This window comes from Aquarana catesbeiana, linkage group LG01, assembly GCF_042186555.1.
Source record: "Aquarana catesbeiana isolate 2022-GZ linkage group LG01, ASM4218655v1, whole genome shotgun sequence".
Lineage (NCBI taxonomy): Eukaryota > Metazoa > Chordata > Amphibia > Anura > Ranidae > Aquarana > Aquarana catesbeiana.
The window spans coordinates 367,362,892-367,389,746 of record NC_133324.1 but is presented as its reverse complement, the minus strand read 5'-3'; the positions used below and the strand labels follow the sequence as shown (position 1 = coordinate 367,389,746).

General features: G+C 41.2%; 1 protein-coding gene across 1 annotated transcript in view; it reads left to right on the top strand.

Annotated features, from left to right (window-relative positions):
* The window catches only part of ERCC6L2 (ERCC excision repair 6 like 2), a 244,036-nt gene that overhangs the window by 112,132 nt on the left and 105,049 nt on the right, over positions 1–26,855 (top strand). The window contains exons 13-15 of the mRNA XM_073633138.1: positions 9,638–9,737; positions 18,428–18,580; positions 26,659–26,739. Of these exons, the coding sequence (XP_073489239.1) occupies positions 9,638–9,737; positions 18,428–18,580; positions 26,659–26,739 (334 nt within the window). The remainder of the gene's footprint in view (positions 1–9,637; positions 9,738–18,427; positions 18,581–26,658; positions 26,740–26,855) is intronic.

Genomic DNA, 26,855 nt, shown 5'->3' with positions numbered 1-26,855 from the left:
AGAAGGTTGGCAAGCCACCTATAACGCCACCTCAACCATGCCTTGGTTTTGTGAACAAAGCAGTACATGCATGGGTCAAGGCTCAGAAAGGTGGGACCTGTGTCCATTGAAGGAATAAAAAATTATAGACGTGTGGTGCGTCCAAATGTGGTCCAACTGAGTGGTGGACAATAGCCACAGAGATCCAAAAGAGATCTGGAAATCTTACTAGAAGAGTTTCCAAAGGATTAAAGGCTGAAAGGCCAGTGAAAAAACAGGGGAGCAGTATGGAAAGGCAACAAGAAGGAGGTAGCCCCGCTAGGGGGAATGTAAATGATCAAAAAAGTGGAGCACTTTAACCACTTGTAGAAGAATACATATCGGCCTAAACTGAGGAGGAAATTTGTTTTTTTTATTTTGTTTTGGGATATTTATTATAGCAAAAAGTTAAAAAAAATTGCTTTTTTTTCAAAATGTTCACTCTTTTCTTGTTTATAGCACAAAAAATAAAACCACGGAGGTGATCAAATACCACCAAAAGAAAGCTCTATTTGTGGGAAAAAAAGGACGTCAACTTTGTTAGGGTACAACGTAGTGCCGCAAGTGCCGTATGGCAAAAAACGCCTTGGTCAGGAAGGGGGTAAACCCTTCTGGGGCTGAAGTGGTTAATACATCCCTCAAATAAAAATATCCACTAATCCAATATTATATATAGCATAAAAGTGCAGAAACAAAACACTGCGTCTAATCCCAAAATCCGTGCAACCATACATAAACAATATCAACACCGTAAAAAAAAAATCATAAAAAATGTCCAATCAATAGTGTGAATCCAATATGCACAAGTGTATATATAAACACCAGTGTTAATTATGACGTCAAATTTCAATTTAGTTTTAGTTATAGTCTTTTGGTAAAAATGCCATTTTAGTTTTAGTTGTATTTTAGTCATCTGAATTGTTTTAGTTATATTTTAGTAGATTAAAATAGTGTTAATTTTGTTAATGAAAATATTTACGACGAAATTAACTGATAAACACAAATTCTTTCCAAGTCCTTCATTGTGCAATCTTCACGTTCTATATTCCTGTGAAAATACACACTCTCTTCACCCAGTTCTTAAATCGTTCCTAAAGGCTATTCTTTTTTAATTAAATCAAGAAACGTGTTATACTTACCTACTCTGTGCAATGGTATTCCTCCTCTTCTTGGGTCCCCCACTTGCTATGGGGGCAGGTATGTGGTCTCAGGTCTATAGACATACACACACATAGAATGGCCTGGTCCTGCCCCCTGCTCCCTCATCACTGGATTTGATTGACAGCCGCAGGAGCCAGTTGCTCTCAATGATGCCTCTATGTCCGTTGAGGAGAGAGAGAGCAGCTACGCTGCTACCGAGTGCAGCTCTGGATCGAGTTTGGGCTCACTAAGTATTCAGAAGGGCTTGGGTGAGGAGGGAGTATTAATCTTGGAAGGTTTTTTACCTCAATACAAAGATTGCATTAAGGTAAAAAAAACTTTAGCCTTTACAGCCACTTTAAAAGTATTCTGCTCACTTATGCAGATGGACCCCTTTAATATATAGGGGGTTTATAAGTTCTTAGATTCTATAAAGCAGGGGTCTCAAACTGGCGGCCCTCCAGCTGTTGTGAAACTACAAGTCCCATGAGGCATTGCAAGGCTGACAGTTACAAGCATGACTCCTACAGGCAGAGCATGATGGGACTTGTAGTTTCAAAACAGCTGGAGAGCTGCCAGTTTGAGACCCCTGCTATAAAGGGTTAAACTCCACAGCTCACTCTCCATCTGACCATGGTTCAAGTATAGGGGAAAAAACAACAAGACACAGCTCACTGTAATCTTTAATAAAAAATAAAATTGCCCCAAGTGCATTTTTTACCACTAGGGGGAGACTGTTATTTGAAAAGATATTAGATATTAATAGTAAAGTGGAAGACAACCCAAAAACCACCATAAGGAGACAACATTTAGATCAACAGCAACAAGCAAGAATGTTTGTAAAGTAAAAGCCAAAGACCTTAGAGAAAGAATGTTAGAGGAATTATGTCTTTAAAATTAGCCAGTGATCAACGGGTGGTTGAAGAAGAATAACATTAATCCTTGAATGCAGGTTGAAGGGAGATGCAAAATAAAACAGCCTTTTTAGGATCAATCTAATAGGAGAGGGGGAAGGAGACCTTATATTTCAATGTTTTTATTGAAAAAATCCAGAGATAACAAGAGTAGCAGGTAAACATAGGCCAATGCTCGGATTATCGCAATGACAAATATACAAATACATAAGATATGTTTAAACAAAAAATTACATGGTCCATGAATATAAGGGAACAAACAATAATCATGGGATGTTCTCAGATAAACCTGCTGAGAATAGAAAGCCCAGCAGACAATATCAAAAAGTAGTAAATGTATATTTAATCTAACAAAATGCAGTTCTAATCAGTAGTCAGGATCATAACCATGTGTAGTAAAGTACAGGAACCTGAGTATGGTACAGAGGGACAGGTGAGGGGGGGGGGGGGGGTGGGGGCGAGGGAGAATAGTGAATAAGAGGTAATAGGGGACTTTTGTACCAATTCCTGAGAATATCAATGTCAAAACTTAATGAAGTTCTAAGACAACCCAATATGTATTGGATTCAAACAACATATAAAGAGAGGTGGGAGGGGGGGGAGAGAAGGAAAGCAGAATAGAGGAAAAAGGAGTAAAAGAAGCAGCCCAAAGCTCATCAGGGAACCAAAATGTTAGGGACCCATGGGTCCCAGATTTTATCAAATTTTTTAGAGTTATTATGGAGTATGTGAGTCAGTTTGTCATTAACCATAATCCAGTTAACTTTATTTTTAACATAATCCAGAGGAATAACCAGTTGTTTCCAATGCCAGGCCACTGTAGTCCTTGCCGCCAACAGTATATATGTGATTCATTTTGTTGATTTCCTGGGCACCTCATCGGGTAATTTATGGAACAGGGCCACCACAGCGTCAAAAACAGGGGATGTGGACTGATGCATTTTAGCCACCCGAGTTGGGACCAGGTACCAACGTAAAAGTGTTTTATAGTTGGCTTCAATTCGCGTGGTATTGATAGAGATTTTGGATAAAGTATAGACAGTGCCCTGCCACTCAGATCAAAAGAAAGATTCAGGTCTTTTTCCCATTGATTCATATAGGAGAGTTTTGAGTTTGGTTCAGTGAGGGAAGCATAAACCGCAGATAGTCTTCCGGAAGGAGACCTTAAATGGGAAAAAAAGAAGGGCACAGTATCAAGTCCCTCTTTTAGAGAAGGGATAGGAAGATTCACACTCCTGTATAAAATAGAAGGCTAAGTGAGGACTAAATAGAATGGAAGAACTGGAGCTGTTGATACACATGGATTTCAACTTCATGGGAATATCAGAAACTTGGTTGGCAGCTCACATGAGTGGCTTGCAACTGTCTAGGGCTACTCCTTGTATCGGAGGGACAGGGAAGGTAGAAGAGGGGTTTGCCTGTATGTTGAAAATGATTTGCTAGTGAACACGAAGAACAACATTGCTAATGAGGCAAGGGGGAAAAAAGGTAGAATCCTTGTGACTGGAGCTTCAAAGGGAAGAAACAAATGGCAAATTAATAGTGGGCATATGCTGCAGGCCCTCTAACCTGAAGAATGAGAAGGAGTCTGATCTCCTGTCACAGTTAGGAATGGCGACGAGGCAGGACAATGTTATTATAATGGGGGACTTCAGTTATCCAAATATTGACTAGTCTGACAGAAATGCTCGCTCATTTATGGCTCGTCATTTCTTCAATGTCTTGCAAGACAACTTGATATGTCAATTGGTGGATGCCCAAATTAGAAATAATGTATCCAAAAATATAGGAACCAAAGATTACAATAAATAAAGCAGACTTTCAAGGCACTGTATATAAGCAGGCAGCAAAAAACACAATTCAAATTAAAATATACATAATTTACTGGTCACAACTCATCATTAAAATCATAAAAATTGTGTTGTGTGTACTCCCAATATTTAACAATTTATTACAACAGCCATAGCAGCACTTCAGCACTTGAAAAGGAGTCCATACACAGTAGAAATTTACTATATTTCCTTATAGTGTTGCATGACTTCACGTATCCAGGCTTAACGCGTTTTGCAGCTCAAGCCACTGCTTTTTTAGGGCAAATTATGGGGGTATCACAATGATAAAAATAAGAAGTCAAGTCGAGCATCATCCAACTTTCCAAGCCATCACCTTGGCGTATCTGGCAAGGGCAACCCCAACTCAATCCCAATCAAAGGAAGGGAAAATAGATAAAAGATAGAAGCACTAATAGTGCTGTGGCAAAGACCTGAATCCTCTGGAAGCTCAAGTCAGGTGATGTTTATTCATTATGTTGGTTGAGAAATCCCTCTTGAGAGAGACGGGTCTTATAAAACAGTGGTCATCAACCCTGACCTCAGGGCCCACTAACAGGCCAGGTTTTATGTATTACGTTGGGAAGATGCAGACTAGAATACTGCAATCACTGAGCAGCAAATGATATCACCTGTGATGTATTTGTTATCTTGCAAACCTGGCCTGTTAGTGGGCCCTGAGGACAGGGTTGATGACCACTGTTATAAGAGATAAAAGCACCACTAGAATGCAGTATTCCTAAAATCAAATGTATTCTATAGTAAACGAAGGAGCGTATACCTCAAACCAGGCTCCAGGAGATGGGGACAAAGTCCTAGGGTGAGGAGAACCTACATCAATAAGGATTTTGTACACTGTGGTACCAAAATCAAGAAAGTAAAAGAACATCCAAACATCAGAGTAAAAGCTGCAGGTGAACATTCAGATTGAAAGGTCATTTCCAGCAAAATTAAGTTAAAAAAAAGTATAATCCACTGGTAGAGGTGTAGGTTTGGTTTAAAACTTTTTTTTTTTTTTTTTTATCATCTACGTAATAGTGTAGATGGACCAGTTGTAGGCAGATATTCTATTATTTCATTCACAGTTCTTGAATGGTAAAGCGGGCTCCCAGTATGAGAAACGGGAGTTTAGGCATGCCACTGATAAAATTATCACCAAAGAGACCTTTCCTGAAATGGCAAATCAATAGGATATAGTTTAAACCTTTAATCCAGTCTCCTGTGCATAAAAGAAGTACTCTGGCTAAGCATCCATGTGTTCCCTAAATATAAAAATATTTTTCACCAAGGTGAGGACTGGAGAGTCAACAGAAGGTAGACTAATTGTCTAGAAATTCCCTATTTAGGGTAAAATTCTGCTTCACATGATCAGGAGGAAGCTATAGGAAGCTCCCAGTCTTCACACAGTATGTTTTTCTGAAAGAAAGATACAAGGAAGGTCTTTGTGGCAGTTAAGGATGAGCTCCGGCATGTTCGCAAGCTGCACGTGCAGAGCCCGCCAGGAACTCGGCATTGCACAGCGCTAATCACAGGCAGTGAGACATTTCCCGATGTGTGGCTACAGAGATCGGGAAATGTCTCACTGCCTGTGATTAGCGCAGCGCATTGCCGACTTCCTGGCAGGCTCGGCACGTGCAGCTTGCGGACACGCCGGAGCTCATCCTTAGTGGCAGTATAAGCATTAGGAGAGTCTATATCTAGTTCAGCAGATTAAACTCCTGTAGGCATGGCTGAGCATACAGCGTTCGATTAGTCATAACATTGAGTATGTCAGGTTCACTAAAAACATTTAAAAACAGATCCCACAAGAGGAGGCTGTGAAGGTCATCAGAGTCAGAAATAATGATAGAAGCCTTAGACATACTTAGGCAGTCCATTGATTGGTCAGTTTTTTCTTTTAACCAGAGGGTTGAACCAGAAAAACTGACTCAATTTCCCCATTCACATACACCATGTGGATGGGGGAATCCTCCCCACTGAGCTATTGTATTATGACAGTAGGGAGACTTCCCTGCCATCAGAGCAAAATAGATTACAGCGCACACATACAAAAATGACATTTAGATCATGCAAGGCTACTTAAAACCTGAACATATTCAAAATCATGGGGATTTGGTCACACTATATGGTCATATAGTGCTAAGCCCACTTACTGCGTCAAAGTACCCCATTATCAGTGGGTCCTACATCCTGCATCTTAAGAATGGGCGACAAACTCCTCTTTATGGAGAACTGAGAGGACTCCTCCTATACCACAGGTGGCCACTAATAAGAGGTAATGGCGGGGAGATGGGGTTCTCTGGTCCAGAGGATCTGGTCAGGATCCTTACAATATACAAACAACATACTTGGGGGGCACACACCCTAAAAATGCGCGCCATCAGAATACACTGATCAGCGCTGCTGACAAAGCCTACAGTGTTAATCGAGCAGGGAAAATTTGACAGGGCAGTTGTACAGAAGTTGATCGGTAGATCGACTTCTGTACAATATTCCTGTTCATACATGATAAAAATTCGGCCAGTCCCTGCTGAAACAGCCAAATTTTGATCCATGTATGGCTAGCTTTAAAGGTAAAGTGCCAATAGGCTCAGAGGTATGTGCTGCCATAGCAGGGAAAAGTCCTGAAATCTTCAATCCGGCTGTTTCTATAATTGCACACACACTGACAGAAAATCAGAAGTGGAGATTAGAGGCCAAAGAAGCTGGTGATGAGGACGAACCAATCTAAATAGGGGTCCCAGGATTTTAAGTACAGATGTTGCCTCCTACAAGGGAGACTGACACATTCCCAAAAATAGTAGGGGAACATGGGACAGGATCACCTAATCTAGCAGTACTGTCTTCTAAAGAAGTGTGTGTGCCATGCTCTATACCAGTATTTCTCATTTTTTTTTTCACTCAAAGCACCCTTTAAAATTATACACAATCTCAAGGCACCTCATTATAAAATATAAAAGCGAGTAGTTTTACATAAGGTCACCCAACATTGGAGGTGATTTGTTTTTACAAAGCAAATACCTTTTCACACTGATACTCACTAGTATTCCACCATTTACCTATTGTGACGCTGGTGCTGATGGAGAGGGGCAGACAAGGACGATCACAGGTGCCCGATGTTTTCCTTCTCATCCTATGACATTATCAGTTGTTAGAATGCCAGCAGCTGATATACAGGGTGCTCAAAGTTGTAATGCTGCAGAATTAAAACCTGTGGCTTTGTATAACAGTAAAAAGGCAGGCTTGATCCACGTGCCCAATTTTTTAAAATCTTTGGAAAATTTGAGGAAATTTTTAGTCATTTTCCCAAAGCACCCCTGAAGAACCTGAAAGGCCCCCCGGTTGAAAAAGACTGCTCTATGCTAAAAGTGATGTCAGCAATGAGGTCTCCACAGGCTAATGGCATTACCCCCAGAAAAAAAGGTGGGAAGGTTTAAAATCAGCTGAGAGCCATGAAGCAATTTTTGCTATTCCTGTGTCACAGCTCATTTTATTAATTGCGTGGAAGGGACAGGGTCAGACCCAAAGTAGGAGCCGCTGTTTTAGGCCTGTATATGAGTTTGTAGTGCGCTATTTCTATTCTTATAGCTGAACTTCAGTCTGCCTTTCAGTTGGCTCCGCCCCCTCATGCACCACCATTATGGTACATGCGCAGATGTGCCCATGGGCTCTGGACAGGGAAAGTTTTGGCCTTTTCTATTAGCTGTCTTTTGTGAAACCCCACATGTGCACAGATGGCTGGGAAACTGGCGCATGTACGGATCTGTCACATCTCTGTGGACCCGAGCCCTGAGGCACATGTGCGTATACACAGGGGGACGGAAGAAAGTCTTGCCTAGTCAAGAAACCCCAAACTACTTTTTGCAGCACAATTAAAGTTTGTTAAAAAAATAAATACATAAATAATAATTTTGTGCATTTGTAAGATGGGTGAAGAACGGCTTTAAGCAGTATCAAGCTAATAAAGGTCACATAACAAAATGTGTTAAGCATAACCGTTATTTAATAATTAGGTCAGTCTTCAAAGATTTGGACACAACAGAACTGTGTCACAACTCTGGATTTGGAGACTAACACGAACAGGCACAGTACAAGGATTAGGAGCCCCCAAGGCAGAGTTGAATGTCTAAAGGAAACAAAAAATTGCATCAGATCATGCAAGTTATTTACAGGGACAGGGTATACCAAGAGAAGTAGCTCTGCTTTCTTGGCTAATGGACTCAAAACACACATGCCTAGGAGGTGCCACAATCTGAAAAGCAGTGTTTACAGAATAATATAGGATTCTTGGTTACACCTAAGGTTGTACCACTGCTCTAAAGCTTGGGTATTGCTCTTTGACTAACTGACCAGTCAGTACACACAGGTCTGAGATACTACTTACTAAAATAACTGCTTCAAAGGGAGAAAATAGAGACTGGGTACACCAGGGGTTCTACCACTGCTCTCAAAATGTGGATCGTTCTGCAGCTGACACAGCAACTACAGGTATGGAAAGTGCCACGTTCAGAGGAAAACACCAGAGACGGGTACACCAGAGGTTGTACCACTGCTTTAAAACTAAACAGTGCTCCGCAGTACCCACAGGTCTGAAAAGCAACATCATGCAAGGGTCCGTGGCTGAAAGTCACATTTCAGTTAATCCAGATAATCTTCATTCTCTCTATGGGCCTACCCAGAGAGTGAGTCTTCAGAAGCTGGTTCACACCTGGGGACCTGTAAAACACTCTGCAGCTAACAAACCAGTACACTTGGTGTCCTGGGAGTGCCAGAAGCAGTTTCCAGTTCTTAAATTTCGCATTACAGACAGACCTGCCAATCTAAAGTTCATCTGTATTTGGGCATGGCTTTAAAGGCAGTAATAAGGATAAGCAAATCTGTATAAATTCTGTGTAGAGACCACCTCAAGCAGTGTAATAAAGGTCATGATTGAAGAGAAAAAATATCCACAAAGTATTGAGAATGTTGGTAAAAAATAAAATTTTGAGTTGAGGTGAAAGCATCCAACCTCCTAGGACACTGGCATAATGGCGAGAAGGTTTTGGTGAGCTGGCCTTCAATAGTTTTTCTGTTTTCTGGTGTCCACCTCCTTCTATATCCCTGTGTTTCATGCCTGTAAGGACTTGTTCACACAGGCAGTAGCCCTTGCAGTCTTTCTGAAAAGCAATTTGTGGTGGATTGCAGTTCAGAGGGCAGTTGACAGGCAGCTAGAAGACAATATGTCGCCTTCTAGTCGCCTGTCAACTGCCTATTTTAATCTGGAAAAGGCTGCACAATCGTGCTGCAACTGCATGCATTGCACACAGTTGCAGGGCAGTTGCATCGCAGCCCTGTTCACTTGAATGGGTTGGTTTGGCAGCAGTACTGTCTGTCAAATGCAATGGAGGGGTATAATTTTTTCAGTTTTTCCATGTTTACAGCTCTGGCTGAATGTTCTCTTTTAGGTAGGTGGTATTTGTTAAAAGAATCATAGATCAAAATGATTGGGTAACTTCATTATGTGGTCATTAAATGGTTTACTGGACAATGATGGCAGGCTTATTAGTAAGTTCTTACAGGTCTTTCAAAATACATCTTGCATTTTTTGTAAAAATGAAACCTAAGTTGTCACAAGATGAAAAGGGAACAACAGTATTATATTATAATAATATGTCTCTCCAGCACTCTGTAATGTACTTGGAGCTTATGCATATTTACAGTAAATATAGCTAATTGTGATGTGTTATTGTTTTCCAGAGCCTATCGAATTGGACAATGCAGGGATGTAAAAGTATTTAGGCTAATATCCTTAGGCACCGTGGAAGAAATGATCTATTTAAGGCAGGTTTACAAACAGGTAAGACTCCTTCCTGCATTAACAAACTCAAGTCCGGACACTTTCAACCCTTCCCAGTCCGGCCCAATTTTCAACTTTCAGCACTGTCACACTTTGAATGACAGTCGGGCATGCAACCCTGTAACCAAATGAAATTTATGTTGAGATAGATAAAACTTTCTTTTGGTGGGGAAAAACTACAAAGACCCTGTGCTTATGCTACTACTGTGGTGTTCCTACTCCTTGGAGGCTGTTGGCACTGTGAACCATATACCCCCCCTATCTAAGTGGTTAACAGTTATTTTGTGATAAATACAATAAAGTGCTGCACTCCCCTTAAAATATTGTGCTCTTGCAGTCAAAGTAAAACATGTGAAAAACATGTGATAAATAACCAACTCATTTATAAGTATCCAGTGAAAAACCATAAAGTGAATTCAAAGTCCATCCAGAGTGTCCTTATACTTAAATAAATTATATAACCACAAATAAATAAATGTTTCAACAACTGGTCGAAACATGTTGGGCGGGGCTATTCATAGTGACATCATTTACGCCTACAGCATTTACGCCTACATCATTTCCAGGTCTGTGAAACACACATAGGAAACAAACAGGAAGTTGGGTCTATGAGGGCCATATTGGAACCATGTGGTATAGTAAGAATACTGAATGCTGCAATTTGAATTTTTAATTTGAGTTTGCACTTAATGTTTTTATTTTTACTAATTTTACTACTGCACTATAGCTTTTTTTAATTATTGTATATTAACGATTTCCAAAATGCATTTGGAGGATTAAAAGGTGTAAAGATCAAAAAGCTCAAAGGAGATAACTTGGAACGCTGTCTGAAAGGATAGCTGAAATCTATGCTTCTGTGGACCCAGTTATTAAGTTAAGAGGGTCATGGCGGTCTGGACAGTGCACAAGTTAAGTATGATCACCAAGAGAGCATGGGTTTTGTGTTTTAGGAAAGAGATGTTTTGTAGTCCACCACGTATGGTTTGCTGGAGCACATATTGAGATTTGGATGAAGAAGCACTGGATTTTTTACAGACATTTATTTAAGTATAAAGGACACAGTGGATGGACTTTGAAGTCACTGTATGGTTTTTCTTTTGGTGGTATTTAGTCACCATATTTTAAAATGTTTTGCTATATAAACGAAAAAGAGCAAAAATGTAAAAAAAAAAAAAAACAAAATCTTAGTTTCTGTTAAAAATTTTTGCAAATAAATAATATTTTTTTCAGAGATTTAGGCCAAATTTATTCTGCTACATTTCTTTGGTGAAAATAGCCCGAATCTGTATACATTATTTAGTCTGTTAAAGTTAGAGTCTACAATCCTATGGTATTTTTATATGAAAATTGATTAGTCCTGATGTACTGACTGCCTATCTCATTTCTTGAGGCAACAGATGCCCTCCCAGCAAAGTAATACTGCGCTATAGCCATCATTCCGCTATAATTGTTACAAAAAGGGGAATTGGGGAAATTAGGACTTTAACCACTTAAAGCCCGGACCATTTGGCTGGCCAAAGACCAGAGCACTTTTTATAAAAAAACATTTTTTTTCCTCAGTTTAGGCCGATACGTATTCTTCTACATATTTTTGGTAAAAAAAAAATCACAATAAGCGTTTGATTGGTTTGCGCAAAAGTTATAGCGTCTACAAAATAGGGGATAGTTTTATGGCATAGTTATTAATTTTTTTTTTTTACTAGTAATGGGATCAGCGATTTTTATCGTAACTGCGACATTATGGCGGACAGAACGGACACTTTTGGCGCTATTTTGGGACCATTCAAATTTATACAGTGATCAGTGCGATTAAAAATGCATTGATTACTGTGTAAATGTGACTGGCAGTGAAGGAGTTACCAGGAGGGGGCGCTGCAGGGGTTAAGTGTGTCCTAGGAAGTGATTCCTACTGTAGGGGTGGAGGGGCTACGTGTGACACGACACTGATCACCGCTCCCGTTGACAGGGAGCGGTGATCAGTGTCATTAGGCAGGACGGGAAATGCTTGTTTACATCAGCATCTCCCCGTTCTCCCTCTCCGTGAGACGATTGGGGGTAACCCCGCGATCACACTCATGGAGCTCGCGGCAGGGTTGCACGCGACCACACGGCGGCATTTGCCTGTCCGTGCCATTCTGCCGAGGTAAATGTTCGTGCGGCAGTCGGCAAGCGGTTAGAGGAAGCCATGGTCGGGTAAGGTCATGTGCCTCCATCCCTATCATTACAAGAAAAAAGCAGCAAAAAGCAGCAAGTTTTATATTGTGACAGGGATTAGAAAGACCATAGACCATGCAGGTGCTCTTTTGTAATAGATGTACATCCAATCATCAATCTTGGTAAATCCTTTAATCTTATCATGTGATTAATGTTTATAAATATGTTATTACCAGATATTACTGTTTCATAAATTGACACTATAGTAGTGTGCATTTCTATGTATATGAAATTTAATGTATGTAAACATGTACTTTTGGATTATTAAATATTTTATTAATCACCTTTGATTCATTTGCTATCATGAGCTTCATTTAGAGTCCCACCCTTTTTGCTGCTTTTTTGCTGTTTTTTTATCATTCCGCTTTAGCATGGGTGGGAAGGGGTTAATTAAGGTAAGTTAGTTAGGACCTTGAACGTAGTTATTGATCAATCTTAAAAATAGTGTACATTCAATTGTAAAGTGTAGAGGAAGAATGGAGTGTTAGAGATGGGGAATAATGGAGTGGCACCTTTACATTTGACACAGATACAAGAGAGTGACATACAAAAGGGGTACACCTGTCCACAAAATGGACAGGGAAGAGGAAGAGGAGGAGGAGGAGGAAAAGGAGGAGGAGCTTGTGTAGGGGCATGGGATGAGAAGGGCACAGATGGGCCCAAGTCCCAAGAGGTAAGGAATGTAACAATACCTGTCACAGATGATGGAAATAGACATGAAACTTGTCAATTTATCCTCGATGGTACATTCAGATGCCCATAAGGCATTGCTAAAAAAGGGGTTCCATTTCTGTCCAGCAGTAAAGTGTGATTGTTTTGAAACAGTGAAAGACTTGTACTTGTTTTCAGGAAACTTTATATTGAAAATTCTACACTCGAGAAAATCTGAAAGCATGGATATTATGGAGGGGTGGACACAAATGACTAGGAGGGAGTTTAGGACTCTAATGCAGTGTACACACGACCGGACTTTCCGGCAGAAGAGGTCCGACAGAATCATTTCATCGGATATTCCGATCGTGTGTGGGCTTCAGCTGACTTTTTTAAAAAAAAATTCTGATGGACCTAGAAATAGAACATGTTTCAAATCTTTCCGACGGTATCAGTTCCTATCGGGAAAACCGTTCGTCTGTATGCTATTCTGACGGACCAAAAATGACGCAAGGGCAGCTATTGGCTACTGGCTATTGAACTTCCTTTTCTAGTCCTGTCGCACGTCGTCGTGTTCTAAATGATCGGACTTTGGTGTGATCGTGTGTAGGCAGGTCCGTTTCAGCGGAACTCTGTCAGAAAGACCGTCGGAGTTTTTTCTGATGGAAAGTCCGGTCGTGTGTATGCGGCATAAGGGATTTGGTTAATCTATAGGAGGAAGGACACACTGATATTTTGAAGGAAGGTTAAAGCTGGCTATACGTGGATTGACTGGTTCAGCAGGGACTGGACGAATTTTGATCCACACGATCAGTGCCGTCGGCTACAGCTATAGTGGCACCGCTGTCATAATTCAAAGGCACAATGGTAAGATTCCCACATCCGCATTGAGTGTGTGGATGGGTGAACCAAGTTTTTTTGTTTTTTTTTTCATTCAACCTGCTGCTTTAAAGGATAAAGGAATGAATCTAGTTATGGAGAATGAGAAGGCAGAGGTGGAAATGGAGGATGGAGATAAAGGGATCAGGAAGGAATTTTTTTCCTTGCTGGAGCAAATTGGATCATGCTTTGTTTTTTTTGTTTTTTTGCCTTCCTCTGGATCAACTGTGGGTATAGTGTGTGTGTGTGTGTGTGTGTGTATGTGTGTATATATATATATATATATATATACACACAATATCTTACAAAAGTCAGTACACCCCTCACATTTTTGTAAATATTATATTCTATCTTTTCATGTGACAACACTGAAGAAATTGTGCTTTGCTACAATGTAAAGTAGTGAGTGTACAGCTTGTATAACAGTGTAAATTTGCTGTCCCCTCAAAATAACTCAACACACAGCCATTAATGTCTAAACAGCTGGCAACAAAAGTGAGTACACCCCTAAGTGAAAATGTCCAAATTGGGCCCAATTAACCATTTTTCCTCCCCGGTGTCATGTGACTCGTTCGTGTTAGAAGGTCTCAGGTGTTAAATTTGGTGTTATTGCTTTCACTCTTTAATACTGGTCACTGGAAGTTCAACATGGCACCTCATGGCAAAGAACTCTCTGAGGATCTGAAAAAAGAATTGTTGACATGTTTGGCCAGTCCATCACCACTTACGAACAAACCTACAGTCCTTAATGTGTTCATAACCCGGGGACTGCCTGTAGAGGTGTAGTGTACAATCAGATTATTAGATAAGCTACAAGCTTTGATGTGAATGAAAACATATTAATTAGGCCTCATGTCTGTGCGGTGCAGTTTATCTGCAATTCTATGTGCATTTTACACTCGTTTTTAGGTGCGCTGCCATTAAACTCTATGAGAGTGCATTTTCATGAAAGCGCATCAAAGTTCAGCAATTTGCATATTTGATGCACTTTCATATAACACAAGTTCTAATAGAGTTTACCAAACCCACAACAGTAAAATCAGTCTGTATATGCAGTAAAGCATGCTTGCTATTCATACTTTCTTACTTACGTTCTGTGGAACCTAAGGGGTTAATCCTCCGCATTGTGTAAAAAGGCTGTTTGATCCTATCTTCTGTGATCTCCCCCCTTCTTCCACAGTCCCCAATCCATCTGCTGATAGCACAAGGCTCTAGGAGGCACTCTGCACATGCTCAGTTTGGTGTGTATTGCTAGAGAGTTATTTTTTTTGGGGGGGGGGGGGGGGTGCATGTGATCAGCACAGGGCCAATCTGCACTATCAAGACAGAAGGTCAGGGGTCATGCAGCCTCACAGGATGGAGAAGAATGAAAACTTCTCCTACAAGCTTGACAAGACACTGATAGAAGTCACAAGACTGCTATATACTGCTGATGAGAAAAGGTATTTAGCGCTTTATATTTACTAAAAAATGCATTTCCCTTTTCTGTGTACTGTGGAAGACCAGATATAGTGAATGCAGGGTGCTGGGTTTAGTAACTCTTTAATGGCAGAGCACCTAAATTGTGTAAAACACACATATAAAAGCGATGTAGAAAAACCACAATGCACAGATGTGAACCTGGTCTTAGGCCTTAGACACTGCCAGTGTGGGGCTTTTCACCCACACGCCTGTCAAATTAGGATGAGTGGTACCAATGCGTCCACATAGAGCTGAATAGGCTCCTGCATGCAGCACTTCACAGCTCAAGCTGCATAAACACATGACCCATTCATGGACTATGGGCCTCAGTGCCCGTGTGAATGAGGCCTTAGTATTAAAAACCTTACCATGCATTCAGGAAACCTTTCTCTTTGCTTTAAAAGCAGTTAACCTTTAATGAAAAATAATACATGCACATATTTTGGCAGGTAAAAAAATGTGCATTTATTCTTTTTTTTCTACAGGAGCTTACAAAGAAAGTAATGTACCCCTGATCAGTGGATTGGGGATGCAATGCCATGCTCCTGCAGACATTCCCGCCAGCTGTCTTGCCCATACCCCTGTATGGGCTTTCTCTTTGAAAGCCTGAGAAAGTGTCAGTGGACTACAAGGGAGCTCATCAGCGCCCCTTCAGTCCATTGAGAACTACAAGCTATCTGCCGTGGGGACACATGGGACTTGTAGTTCATTTATTCACAGATCTCTGTTAACCACTTAAGGACCGCCTAACGCCGATTTACGTCGGCAAGGCGGCACGGGCAGGCAAAATCACGTACATGTACGTGATTTGCCTCTCGCGGGTGGGGGGTCCGATCGGACCCCCCCCCCGGTGCCCGAAGCGGTCCCGTTCTGTTCCCCGGCGATCCGAGATGAGGGGGAGGCCATCCGTTCGTGGCCCCCCCCTCGCGATCGCCGCCGGCCAATGGGAACACTCCTTTGCTGCTGTATGCTAAACAGCAGCAAAGGAAATGATGTCAAATGATGTCATCTCCCCTCGGCTCGGTATTCCGTTCCAGCGCCGAGGGGAGAAGACATCAATGTAAGTGCACAACACACTACACACACAGTAGAACATGCCAGGCATACAAAACACCCCGATCCCCCCCCCGATCGCCCCCCGATCCCCCCCCAATCACCCCCCCCCCCCTGTCACAAACTGACACCAGCAGGTTTTTTTTTTTTTTTTCTGATTACTGCATAGTGTCAGTTTGTGACAGTTACAGTGTTGGGTTCAACATGCCTATCAGCAATTTCCTTGGGGTGTCTACTTTCCAAAATGGGGTCATTTGGGGGGGTTTTGTACTGCCCTGCCATTTTAGCACCTCAAGAAATGACATAGGCAGTCATAAACTAAAAGCTGTGTAAATTCCAGAAAATGTACCCTAGTTTGTAGACGCTATAACTTTTGCGCAAACCAATAAATATACGCTTATTGACATTTTTTTTACCAAAGACATGTGGCCAAATACATTTTGGCCTAAATGTATGACTAAAATTGAGTTTATTGGATTTTTTTTATAACAAAAAGTAGAAAATATCATTTTTTTTCAAAATTTTCGGTCTTTTTCCGTTTATAGCGCAAAAAATAAAAACTGCAGAGGTGATCAAATACCATCAAAAGAAAGCTCTATTTGTGGGAAGAAAAGGACGCAAATTTCGTTTGGGTACAGCATTGCATGACCGCGCAATTAGCAGTTAAAGCGACGCAGTGCCAAATTGGAAAAAGACCTCTGGTCCTTAGGCAGCATAATGGTCCGGGGCTCAAGTGGTTAATAAAGGTTGTGGTTGTGCAGGTAGAGCCCTGCACAGCCATGCCAATTTTCAAATTTGACAGTGGAGGGAGAAGGATGGTATAAATACAGGTGTAACTTGTTCAGAAGGTGAATTTAACCTTTAAAAGAATGAATTCAAACATTCTTGATCTGGTTTGCATACTAGCTACTTAGTTAAAGTGATTGTAAACGATCACCTTGTAAAACAACCCATTCAATTTAAGGGCTTGTGCACACTGCAGCTCAAAAAAAAAGCTGCTTTTAAAGGCATTTGAGCTTTTATTTTAGCTTGAAGAAGCCTGTCCTTTTTTAGGCTCTTTTCCACATTTTTATCGACCCTCTTTGAGCTCTTTTGAGCATGTGTTTTTTTCCCAAACCCCCCTGTATTTTCAAGCTTCTTTGAGCTCTTTCATGCTTTTTCTCGCTTTTTTACGCTTTTTTTTGTGTTTTTGGACACTAAAGCCCTGTACACACGAGCGGAATGTCTGACAGAAAAAGTCAGACGAAAGCTTTTTCATCGTCTATTCCAATCGTGTGTGTGCCTCATCGGACTTTTTTTTTTTTTTCAATTCTGACGGACCTAGAAATGGAACATGTTCTAAATATTTCCGACGGAACCAATTCCTATCAGGAAACCCGATCGTCTGTATGCTGTTCCAACGGACCAAAAACGATGCATGCTCTGAAGCAAGTACGAGCCAGAAGCTATTGGCTACTGGCTATTGAACTTCCTTTTTCTAGTCCCATCGTACATGCTGTACGTCACCGTGTTCTAAACGGTCGGACTTTGGTGTGACCGTGCGTAGGCAAGACCGATTGAGCGGAATTCCGTCGGAGTTCTGTCGGCAAAACCGGTCGTGTGTACACGGCATTAGGCATCTTTTCAGCTCAAAATCTCCTCTCAAAAACGCGGGTTTGGTGGGGGGTTTTTTCTGCTTGTAAACTCCTGAAAAAGCAGTGCATTTACACATTTGGCTAACATGAAGGGGAGTTTCCAGGTAGAAAAAATGAGAGTGCAAAAAAGCTCAAAAGCCTGTAGGAGCTGCTTCTTTGAGATGCAGTGTGCATGAGCCCTTAAATTGAAATGAAAAGCAAAACAGCTGTGTAGTATAGATTTAACAATAAAAACATTATAAATACTTTTTTTTATTTTTTTTAAATGATCGCATGCCTTCTGTTCTCTCTGTTCTCAACTGCATAAAAGCTGAGGAGATGAGAAGCAGCAGCAGCACACTGAGCTTCCTAGTGAATGGCTGTGCAGTCTGATCATTGGAGGAGAGAAGGCTGAGTTCCCAGCATAGCTGGAGAACTGACCATGGTGTGTTCTCCTGCTTAGTGTGGTCAGTTTTTAGTAGGAAAGCAGAGGGACTGGCAGGAGCACCAGGGATTTTACACAAAGGAAGCAATACAAAGAGAACAGGATACTTTTTCATACAACTACATGGTACATTAGGTACATATTGGGAATATGAAATGCTAGGGTTACAAACTTTGAATTTTCCAGATACAGTAAAAATAAATCATGTTTTGAGCTTTTCACTCCCCTGATAAACAACTGACAGATGCACATTACCAGGTTTAACACGTTTGGGAACCTTGAACCACAGATGTTTATGGCTTTTGTTGTGACTTCCTGTGATCTGCAGATGTGTGCCCACAGCCTCTGATGTTTTCGTTTGTCTTTTTTAATAGCAACTTCACTGTGCGGCAGTTGGAAGTGAAAATGCCAAACGCTACTTTAAAGCTGTCCAAGGATCCAGAGAGCATAAGGGCGAATTATTTGGTGTCCACAACCTATTCAAACTGAGAACTCAGGGGACGTGTCTGACAAAGGATATTTTAGAGGTCTGTGGTTGTTGAAGTTAATATAATTTCTTTCTTTATGTTGTTATAAGGTTATGTATTACATAACTTTCATTTATTAGTATATTTGCATCTATAATGACATTTAGAAAAGCTTCAATAAACAGTAGAGGCTTTTTTGTATACCTTTTTTTTTTTAATTATTTATTTTTTTATTGTATACAGGATGGATTTCAGTAACAGTTGTTTTACTGGTTGTGTATTTATTTAATGTTGTATCGTTGCATGTAATTTTCTGTATTTTTTCAATAGTCTTTGAAGAGAACTGATAAAATGTGCAAACATGAGAGGCTTAGGCCCCTTTCACATGGGTGATCCAATCAAGTCCACCTGCCAGTTTTTCAGGCGTACTTGATCGAAAGGTCCATGCGTTCCTATGGAGAGGGGGGTTCGATCTGGCCCTCTTTAAAAAAAAAAAAAAAAAAAAAAAAAAAAAACGTCCATCCTCTTCCATTTAAGTGGATTGCATCAGAGGGTAGATGGGTATAAACAGACAGCAGAGTCTATTTGCTCCTGGCTGTCCATGGAGCAGAGCGGGCTCTGTTTGTGTGCTCTGCTTTGATCAGTAGAGGACCTGTGAGTTGATCCCCTGCTGATCGGAAAGGAATCCACCACGTGAAAAGGTGCCTTTTATAGTGTACCTCGATCCAAAAACGTAATTGGAATACATTGCAACTTACCAGTCCTTAGTGCCTTCATTAGTTTTCTTTTTACACTTTGTTTTCCTTTATTTTCATCTGGCAAACCTGTGAATAGCATGCTTTTTACCTAGCTGCCTACACTCACTCCACTGTTTGTATGGAGAGTGGCATGGATGTCACCCAGATTGGGCAACAAACATGTTTACCTGTGTTCATCTCCATCAAATGGCGATGGGGAGATTAGTAGCTTAGAGAAGATCAAATCATATACTGTTTGCCTTTTAATTATGTTTTAAGGCATACCTTTTCCTTACTTAGACCTTGCAATCTATACCAAAATATCAAACCCTTGTTTGCACATGGAAGTCTTGACATTAAACGTTAAACCTAAAAGCAAACATTTGTTGAATTGCAGCTTACCAATTCCTAAATGTGATGGCTGCATTTGTTTTCTTGTTTGTTTTATTTTATTTTTTTTCACCTCGTGATCCTGCCAGGAAGTCTGTTGTGTTTTAAGAGAACAAGCTGTCCTGCAGATGTGGCAGTTAGATGATTGAGACAAACCATTTAACAATGAGAGGGGTGCTTGCAATGGTCAGCTTCTATTTTCTTTATATAAACCTTTATCCCAAAAGAAACAAAACTGTTACTGTAACTGCTTAAAGTGTTAGCTGGAGTTTGGATAAATCTGCTAGTGCATCTAATATTCCCGTTCCCCCTGGACTGACAATGCTGCTGTCCAAATATGTCTCTGTTGCTCTTCATCCAGAGTGTAGGCAGATGTGTTACTGGCCATATCACTGGCTGTAAAGAGAAGGAAAAAAACCTAGACAAGTAAAACTAATGCAGCCAAGCTGCAATATATTACATTTTTGGTTTTGGGTTCATTACTGCTTTAGGCTCGGTTCACAGCCTATCTGCATGCTGATACATGAAGGTGCAACCATGAATTTGCACCTGAACCAAAAACACACAGGACATATTCACTTGTATGCGTTTTTATCCGCATCGAATTCGTGTATCAGATGATTTAGCACTGAACATTATACCAATATTGTGTATATGTTTCCTCCTAAAAACATTTGCACCTGAATTGCACCTGAACCGGTAAACAAAAACGCACCTGACTCCAGACTAGAAACTGCAGCCGGACATGTGTGAACCTAGCCTCAAACATTGTTACTGATAAAGTGATGTCATGTCTAAAGAACTTCATAAGCAAAAAAAAAGATATAAACCCAGATTGTGTACCACATATTGATGGGAATAAATGAATTGGGTTGAAAGGTGTCAGTACCAGAAGTGCCCTGGTCCGCACAATGCTTTTACACATTTCGTATGTTCATGGATTTCTGTACTAGAGGTGCTGGTTTGTTTTATTTACCTTGTAAATTATTTTATAACTCCAGTCCTTTTTAGATCCTTTCACAGAACAGCAGGCTTCTACTTGAAAGCTGGAAAATGTTTTAACCTCTGAAATATACTGCTCTAGCATAGTTATCAAATAAGTCATATAAGCAAGCAATTAGCATGTCAATTCTTAATGATTTAAAGAATCACATCAGAACTTTGTCTCTGGGGAGGCATAGAAAAATATTTTGTCTCTGGGACATTTAGTACTCTTCTTTTTCTGTATACAGTGGGCAAAATCGTGGCGATGCATGTTCTATCTTTAGGGAAGGACCTGGCAATTATAGTGGTGGCAGCCATGGTAGGATCGAGTTCAGAATTATATATATATATATATATAGTCCTTCAGGTGCATGCACTAAGGAGAGGCTTCCGTCTAGCCACTCTGCCATAAAGCCCGGCGGAGGGCTGCAGTGATGGTTGTCCTTCTGAAACTTTGTCCCATCTCCACACAGGATCTCTGGAGCTCAGTCAAAAAGACCATTGGGTTCTTGTTCACCTCTCTTACTAAGGCCCTTCTTCCCTGATTGCTCGGGGCAACCAGCTCTTGGAAGAGTTCTGGTTGTGCCAAACATCTTCCTTTTGAGAATTATGCTCTTGGGAACCTTTCAGTGCAACAGAAATGTTTTTTTAAGCATTCCCCAAATCTGTGCCTTGCAATATTTCTGTCTCTGAGCTCTGCAGGCAGTTCCTTTGACCTCATGGCTTTTGCTCTGATACAGTATGCATTGTCAGCTATGAAGCCTTTTACAGAGACGTGTGTGCCTTTCCAATTCACGTCCAATCCATTTACCACAGGTGGACTCCAATTGAGGTGTAGAAACAGCTCCACAACAATAAGAGAAATAAGAGGCACCTGAGCTTAATATCAAGTGTTGTTGCAAAGAGTCTGAATACTTATGCCAATGTGGTATTTCATTTTTTCCTTTTTCATACATTTGCAAGCATTTTTTTAATTTAGTTTTCACTTTATCATTATGGGGTACTGGGTGTAGATTAACGTCTTGCCAACCGCTCGCCCTCATTTGACAGTGGCAGAATGGCTCCCCTGCCCAAATCGCTGTAGCTGTACGGCAGGCACTTTAGGGGTATAGGGGGTGCGTGTGCCCGCCTCGTCACTGAGGAGCCGATGCACATGCCCTGAAGCCGCGATGTCCGCAGGGCACCTACGATCGCTCCTGACAGAGCTAGAACGGGGATGTGTGCAAACACACACACATCCTCGTTGCGGCAGGGGAGAGGAGACAGATCGTGTTTTCCTAGTATATAGGAACAACGATCGGTCTGCTCCCCCAGGCAGTCCCATCCCCCCTACAGTTATAACACTGAGGGAACCCATTTAACCCCTTGATCGCCCCCTAGTGTTAACCCCTTCCCTGCCAGTGACATTTATACAGTAATCAGTGGCTATTTTTAGCTCTGATCGCTGTATAAATGTCAAAAGTGTCAAAGTGACATTGTCTGCTGAAATGTCGCAGTCCCGATAAAAATCGCAGATCGCTGCCATTACTAGTAAAAAAAAAAAAAAACGCCATAAATCTATCCCCTATTTTGTAGACACTATAGCTTTTGCGCAAACCAATCAATATACGCTTATACACTCTATTTGTGGGGAAAAAAGGACATAAATTTTGTTTGTATACAGCGCCGCACGACCGCGCAATTGTCAGTTAAACAACACAGTGACGTATCGCAAAAAATGACCCGGTCAGGAAGGGGGTAGATTTTTCCGAGGCTGAAGTGGTTAATGAAAAAATGAATTTAAACCGCTGTAGTGTCAGGCTGCAATATAACAATATTGACAAAAGTGAAGGAAGTCTAAATACTTTAGCCCCGGTTCACACAGGGGCGACTTGTCAGGCGACTTAGCCGCCTGACAAGTCGCGTCCCGTTCTGTACTACGGAACCATTCTAATAGGAGCGACGCAAGTCGCTTCGACTTAGAAAAAGGTTCCTGTAGTATTTTTGGGGCGACTTCAGGCGACTTGCATTGACTTCTATACAGAAGTCGTTTTGCAAGTCGCCGCTGAAGTCGTGTGCAGGTCGCCTCGGTGAGTCGACCTGCAAGTCGTGTTGCCCCTGTGTGAACCGGCACTTAGGAATGCTCTGTAGCTAGAAAGTAATTTTGTTTTTCTTTTTTAAAAACACTTTTGTTATGACATATCTGATTGGAATGACAATTAGTGGCATTGTGCAAGTGCTTTAGTGAAACAGCAATGCTAGCAATGTAACTTATTATATTATGCTGTTGTCATTGTCTATTGTTGTAGTTCTTGATAACTCAAAAGTAATTCCACAAGGAATTCTTGGATGCCATAAGTGATTAGACATGAAGCATGCTGATAAAACATGTCTCTTTATCATCCATTAAGGGGCACTGGAATTTAGTAAAGTGATTGTAAAGTCTAATTTTTTTTCCCCTATACAAATAATAAACAAGTTATACTTGCCTGCTCTGTTGCAGTGGTTTTGCACAGAGCAACCCGGATCCTCCTCTTCTCGGGTCCCTCTTCAGCTCTCCTGGCCTCTCCCTCCTGTCGAGTGCCCCCACAGCAAGCAGCTTGCTGCGGGGCGGGGGCACCCAACCAGAGTCACAGCTCCCTGTGTCCAATTAGACACGGAACCCCGGCCCAGCCCCACCCCATCTCTTTCCTGATTGGCTGACTGACTTTGACAGCAGCGGGAGCCAATGGTGCCGCTGCTATGTCTCAGCCAATCAGGAGGAGCATCTCAGATTTACGAGGCACTCGTAGACATTGCTGGAGAGAGATGGGGCTCAGGTAAGAGGGGGGTGCTGGAGGGCAGCTGCTGCACACAGAAGGTTTTTTATCTTAATGCATAGAATGCATTACAACTCTGCCTCCTGCCTTTTATAACTCCTCAGTTCTTGAACATTCGGGTTATACTACCGAATTCAGCAGATTGGGACACAGGGAAACAAAAAACTATGAGCCATGTCCTATATAACCCTGCCTCTAACCGTCATGCCTCAATTTTATGCTAGTGTCTTAGGGAGGTTGGGCACCTTTTTCCTCAGCTCTGCCAAAAAACTGTATTATTGCTATCCATTTTTATTAGATTTTTTTCTTCAAGATACTCCATACAACGTAGATTTTTTTCTGTGATTTCAGTCATGACTTCAAAAATGCTGATTGAGTTTGTCTCTACTCAGCAGCCATCTAGATATGCATATCTTCAGCAACAGCATTGGAGGCCAAAGCTCTTCATTTCCAGACCTCTGTGGACTGTGTTAGTTAGCCACAGAGCGCTTTCCAGGTTCATTGCCATGGCACACTCATGACCCAGTCTCTAAGGACTCACATAGTGAGTAAGGCCAATTAGTCTGAAGCACTGGATGCTACTGCACAGTTGGTACAGGAAAGTGACATTTTAAAAATTCCCCCACTGCTATATTACAGCAGTGTAGCAGTTGAGGCTGAAGAAACCAAGCACTGTTATCAACTAACCAGCTATTTCTCTCACCATTCTTCCTAGAGGAAGCAAATTCCTGCTGCTTCTCTCATTTTTGAAGTGCTTCAGGGATCAACTGCTCCCTGGTCTTGTTTCATTGCCCACCTACAGTCACTTGGTCATCTCCTGTCACCTACAACCTTCTTCATACCAGGCCTAGTTGTTTTTCTGCTGTGTATTTTAATGCGTCTTTTAAAAGAGGTAAACGTGACAGCTCCACTGGTGACCTGTGCCCATACTCCTCCAACGTTGCTAGACAGTGATCAGTATCCGCAGAATGAACATACGCCTATAACCTAGATCCTGGGACCCCTATTATTTTATAGGTCATCTTCATTGGAGTCTTGTATAGCTCTGCAGTATAAGGCTGAGACCTCCCAATTGTTCATAGATCTCTAATATCCACTATGGATTTTTTGTTAATTTGTGCACAATTAATGGAGTAATCTGCTAGCTGAGGCTCTAAGTATACTCCAAAGCCACCTACAAATCTAATTCTGACCCTACCTAACCTCCAGTGCCTGATGCCCCTATTACCATCTTTGCTTCAGATTTAGTCTCCTCACAGTCTTCTAAAAAACTGTGTTTCAGCAAAGACCATATTCCATATGAGATTTACAAGGAGTTGTGATTGATGCAGTGCATTCTACCCCTGACATAGGATCTTTTAGAGCTCCTACGGCTGCAAAGGCCTTCCCAATACATTTGTTATGTAAAACATTCCTCTATAAGGACTAGAAACAACCTGTGAAATCATGGCTTCTTCACGACAAAATAAAAGAGCTTTTTCCCTTTGGAACTAAGTTTAATGATAATTCATCTCTGCCCTTTCTTTGCACTCCAGTCATCCACCTTTACAAACATACCACCAAACAGGTGGATGATGTTCTTTAGGGATTTTATTGACATACACTTGGATTTCCTATTCAGGTCTCAGTTTGACTTATCTGGAATAATGCTTTGTCCTTATTTAGTGATGACTCAGAATGGTAAATCCATGTCATTGTGGATTAAGTCTCTTAAAGGAGACCCCTCCATCACAAAGACAAACCCTCATGTCCTGGAGCTTTTGAAACCACTGTCTGGAGCCCTGCAGTGCAGGTGTGATGGTCTCTTGCAAGCACCTGAGTTTGTGTCTCGTATGGGCCTAATGTCTGTTCAGATGTGTAAGGTGCTTTGGCTTTTTGTCTGGCAAGCCAAGGAACATTCGATTTGCTTGCCCTTTAAGGGTAGGTGTTTCTTTGATTCTGCCCTTGATACTGTCATTCCTAATGCCTCTAGTTATTTATCCTGCTGGGTCCCTTGGTGGTTGGTGGTTTACCTCCTCCCAGTTTGGATGCTCAGGCTTCCCCTTGTAGCTTCCATTCTAGACCCCTGAATTTGGGTACCTTTTTTAGCTGCCCTTTCTAGAATTACTGCCTATCCTTCTTCAGGTAACAGTTTTCCATTACTGGCAATTTCCTTTCTTGGTCTGAAGCACTAGGTTGATCCTAGGTGCCCTCCCTTTGGGTTGTGGCAATTTCCATATTTGGTTAACCCAGCTTTGTCTGTCCTTTGTTCACGTATTGATACTTTCAGATATTCTTTGTAATATGATTTGCACATAGGTAGGCTTTTTTTTTTTTTTTGCTTTTTTTTTGTTTAAATAACAAATGTAAATATACTTATCTCCTCTGTGCAGTTGGTTTTGCACAGATCCTCCTTTTCTCGGGTGCCTCTTCTGTGCTCCTGGCCCCCCCTCCTATTCAGTGCCCCCTCAGCCAGCAGCTATCTATGGGGGCACCCGAGTAGAGTGTATCCATTCAGACATGGAGCCCTGACTCCTCTCTCCCCTGATTGGCTGACTAATTTTGATTGACAGACGCGTGAGCCAGTGGCATCGCTGCTGTGTCTCAGTCAATCAGGAGTAGTGTCTGGGACAGCTAAGACAATTATGGACATCACTGCAGAGAGAAGGGGCTCAGGTAAGTAATTAGGTGGGTGCTGGGAAGGCTGCTACACACAGAAGGTTTTTTATCTTAATGCATAGAATGCATTAAGATTAAAAAAAAAACTTCTGCCTTTACAACTACTTTAAGTGAACTGCTTTTTTGGATGTCCACTGTCTCTCAATGGATGATAAAGAAAATTAAGCTTTTTTTTACTTGCCATAAAATCTGTTTCTTAAAGTCCATTGAGGGACATGTGTCCTGAATGTCCAAGCATTACTAAACTCCTGTGTTCCTCAATGGACTTCAAGAAAAAGATTTTACTGCAAGTACAAAAATCTTGTTTTTTACACTATCACCGACTCCCCCCCCCCCCCCCCCCCAAAAAAAAAGATGTCATGCTTGGGTTTTGTCATGGTGCTCCATATTACACAGAAGCTCATTAAAGGTATGTGCTTCAAATCGTACCAGATAAGGTATCTGCATATCTGTATGTTCAAAACAAAACAGAACTGTTTATATGTTTTATATTTCTTTTTATTCCTATGTCATAAGTTGAATACACAGTGTTACACACATTCACTATTACATGTTTCTTACATGTACACAGCGCGAAGGTCAAGTTGAAGCAGGAATCAGAAGTACAACCATGTACTTAAATCAGCAATCCTTAACGAGCAACACAAACACTGTGAGTATGCCTTTTTAAGTTTTATTAAAAATATATGGTATGTATAATAAATTCATGGAGAAAATGTTAACTTTTCTACTGGAAATAGGAAACATTAAACCATTACACAGTTCTGA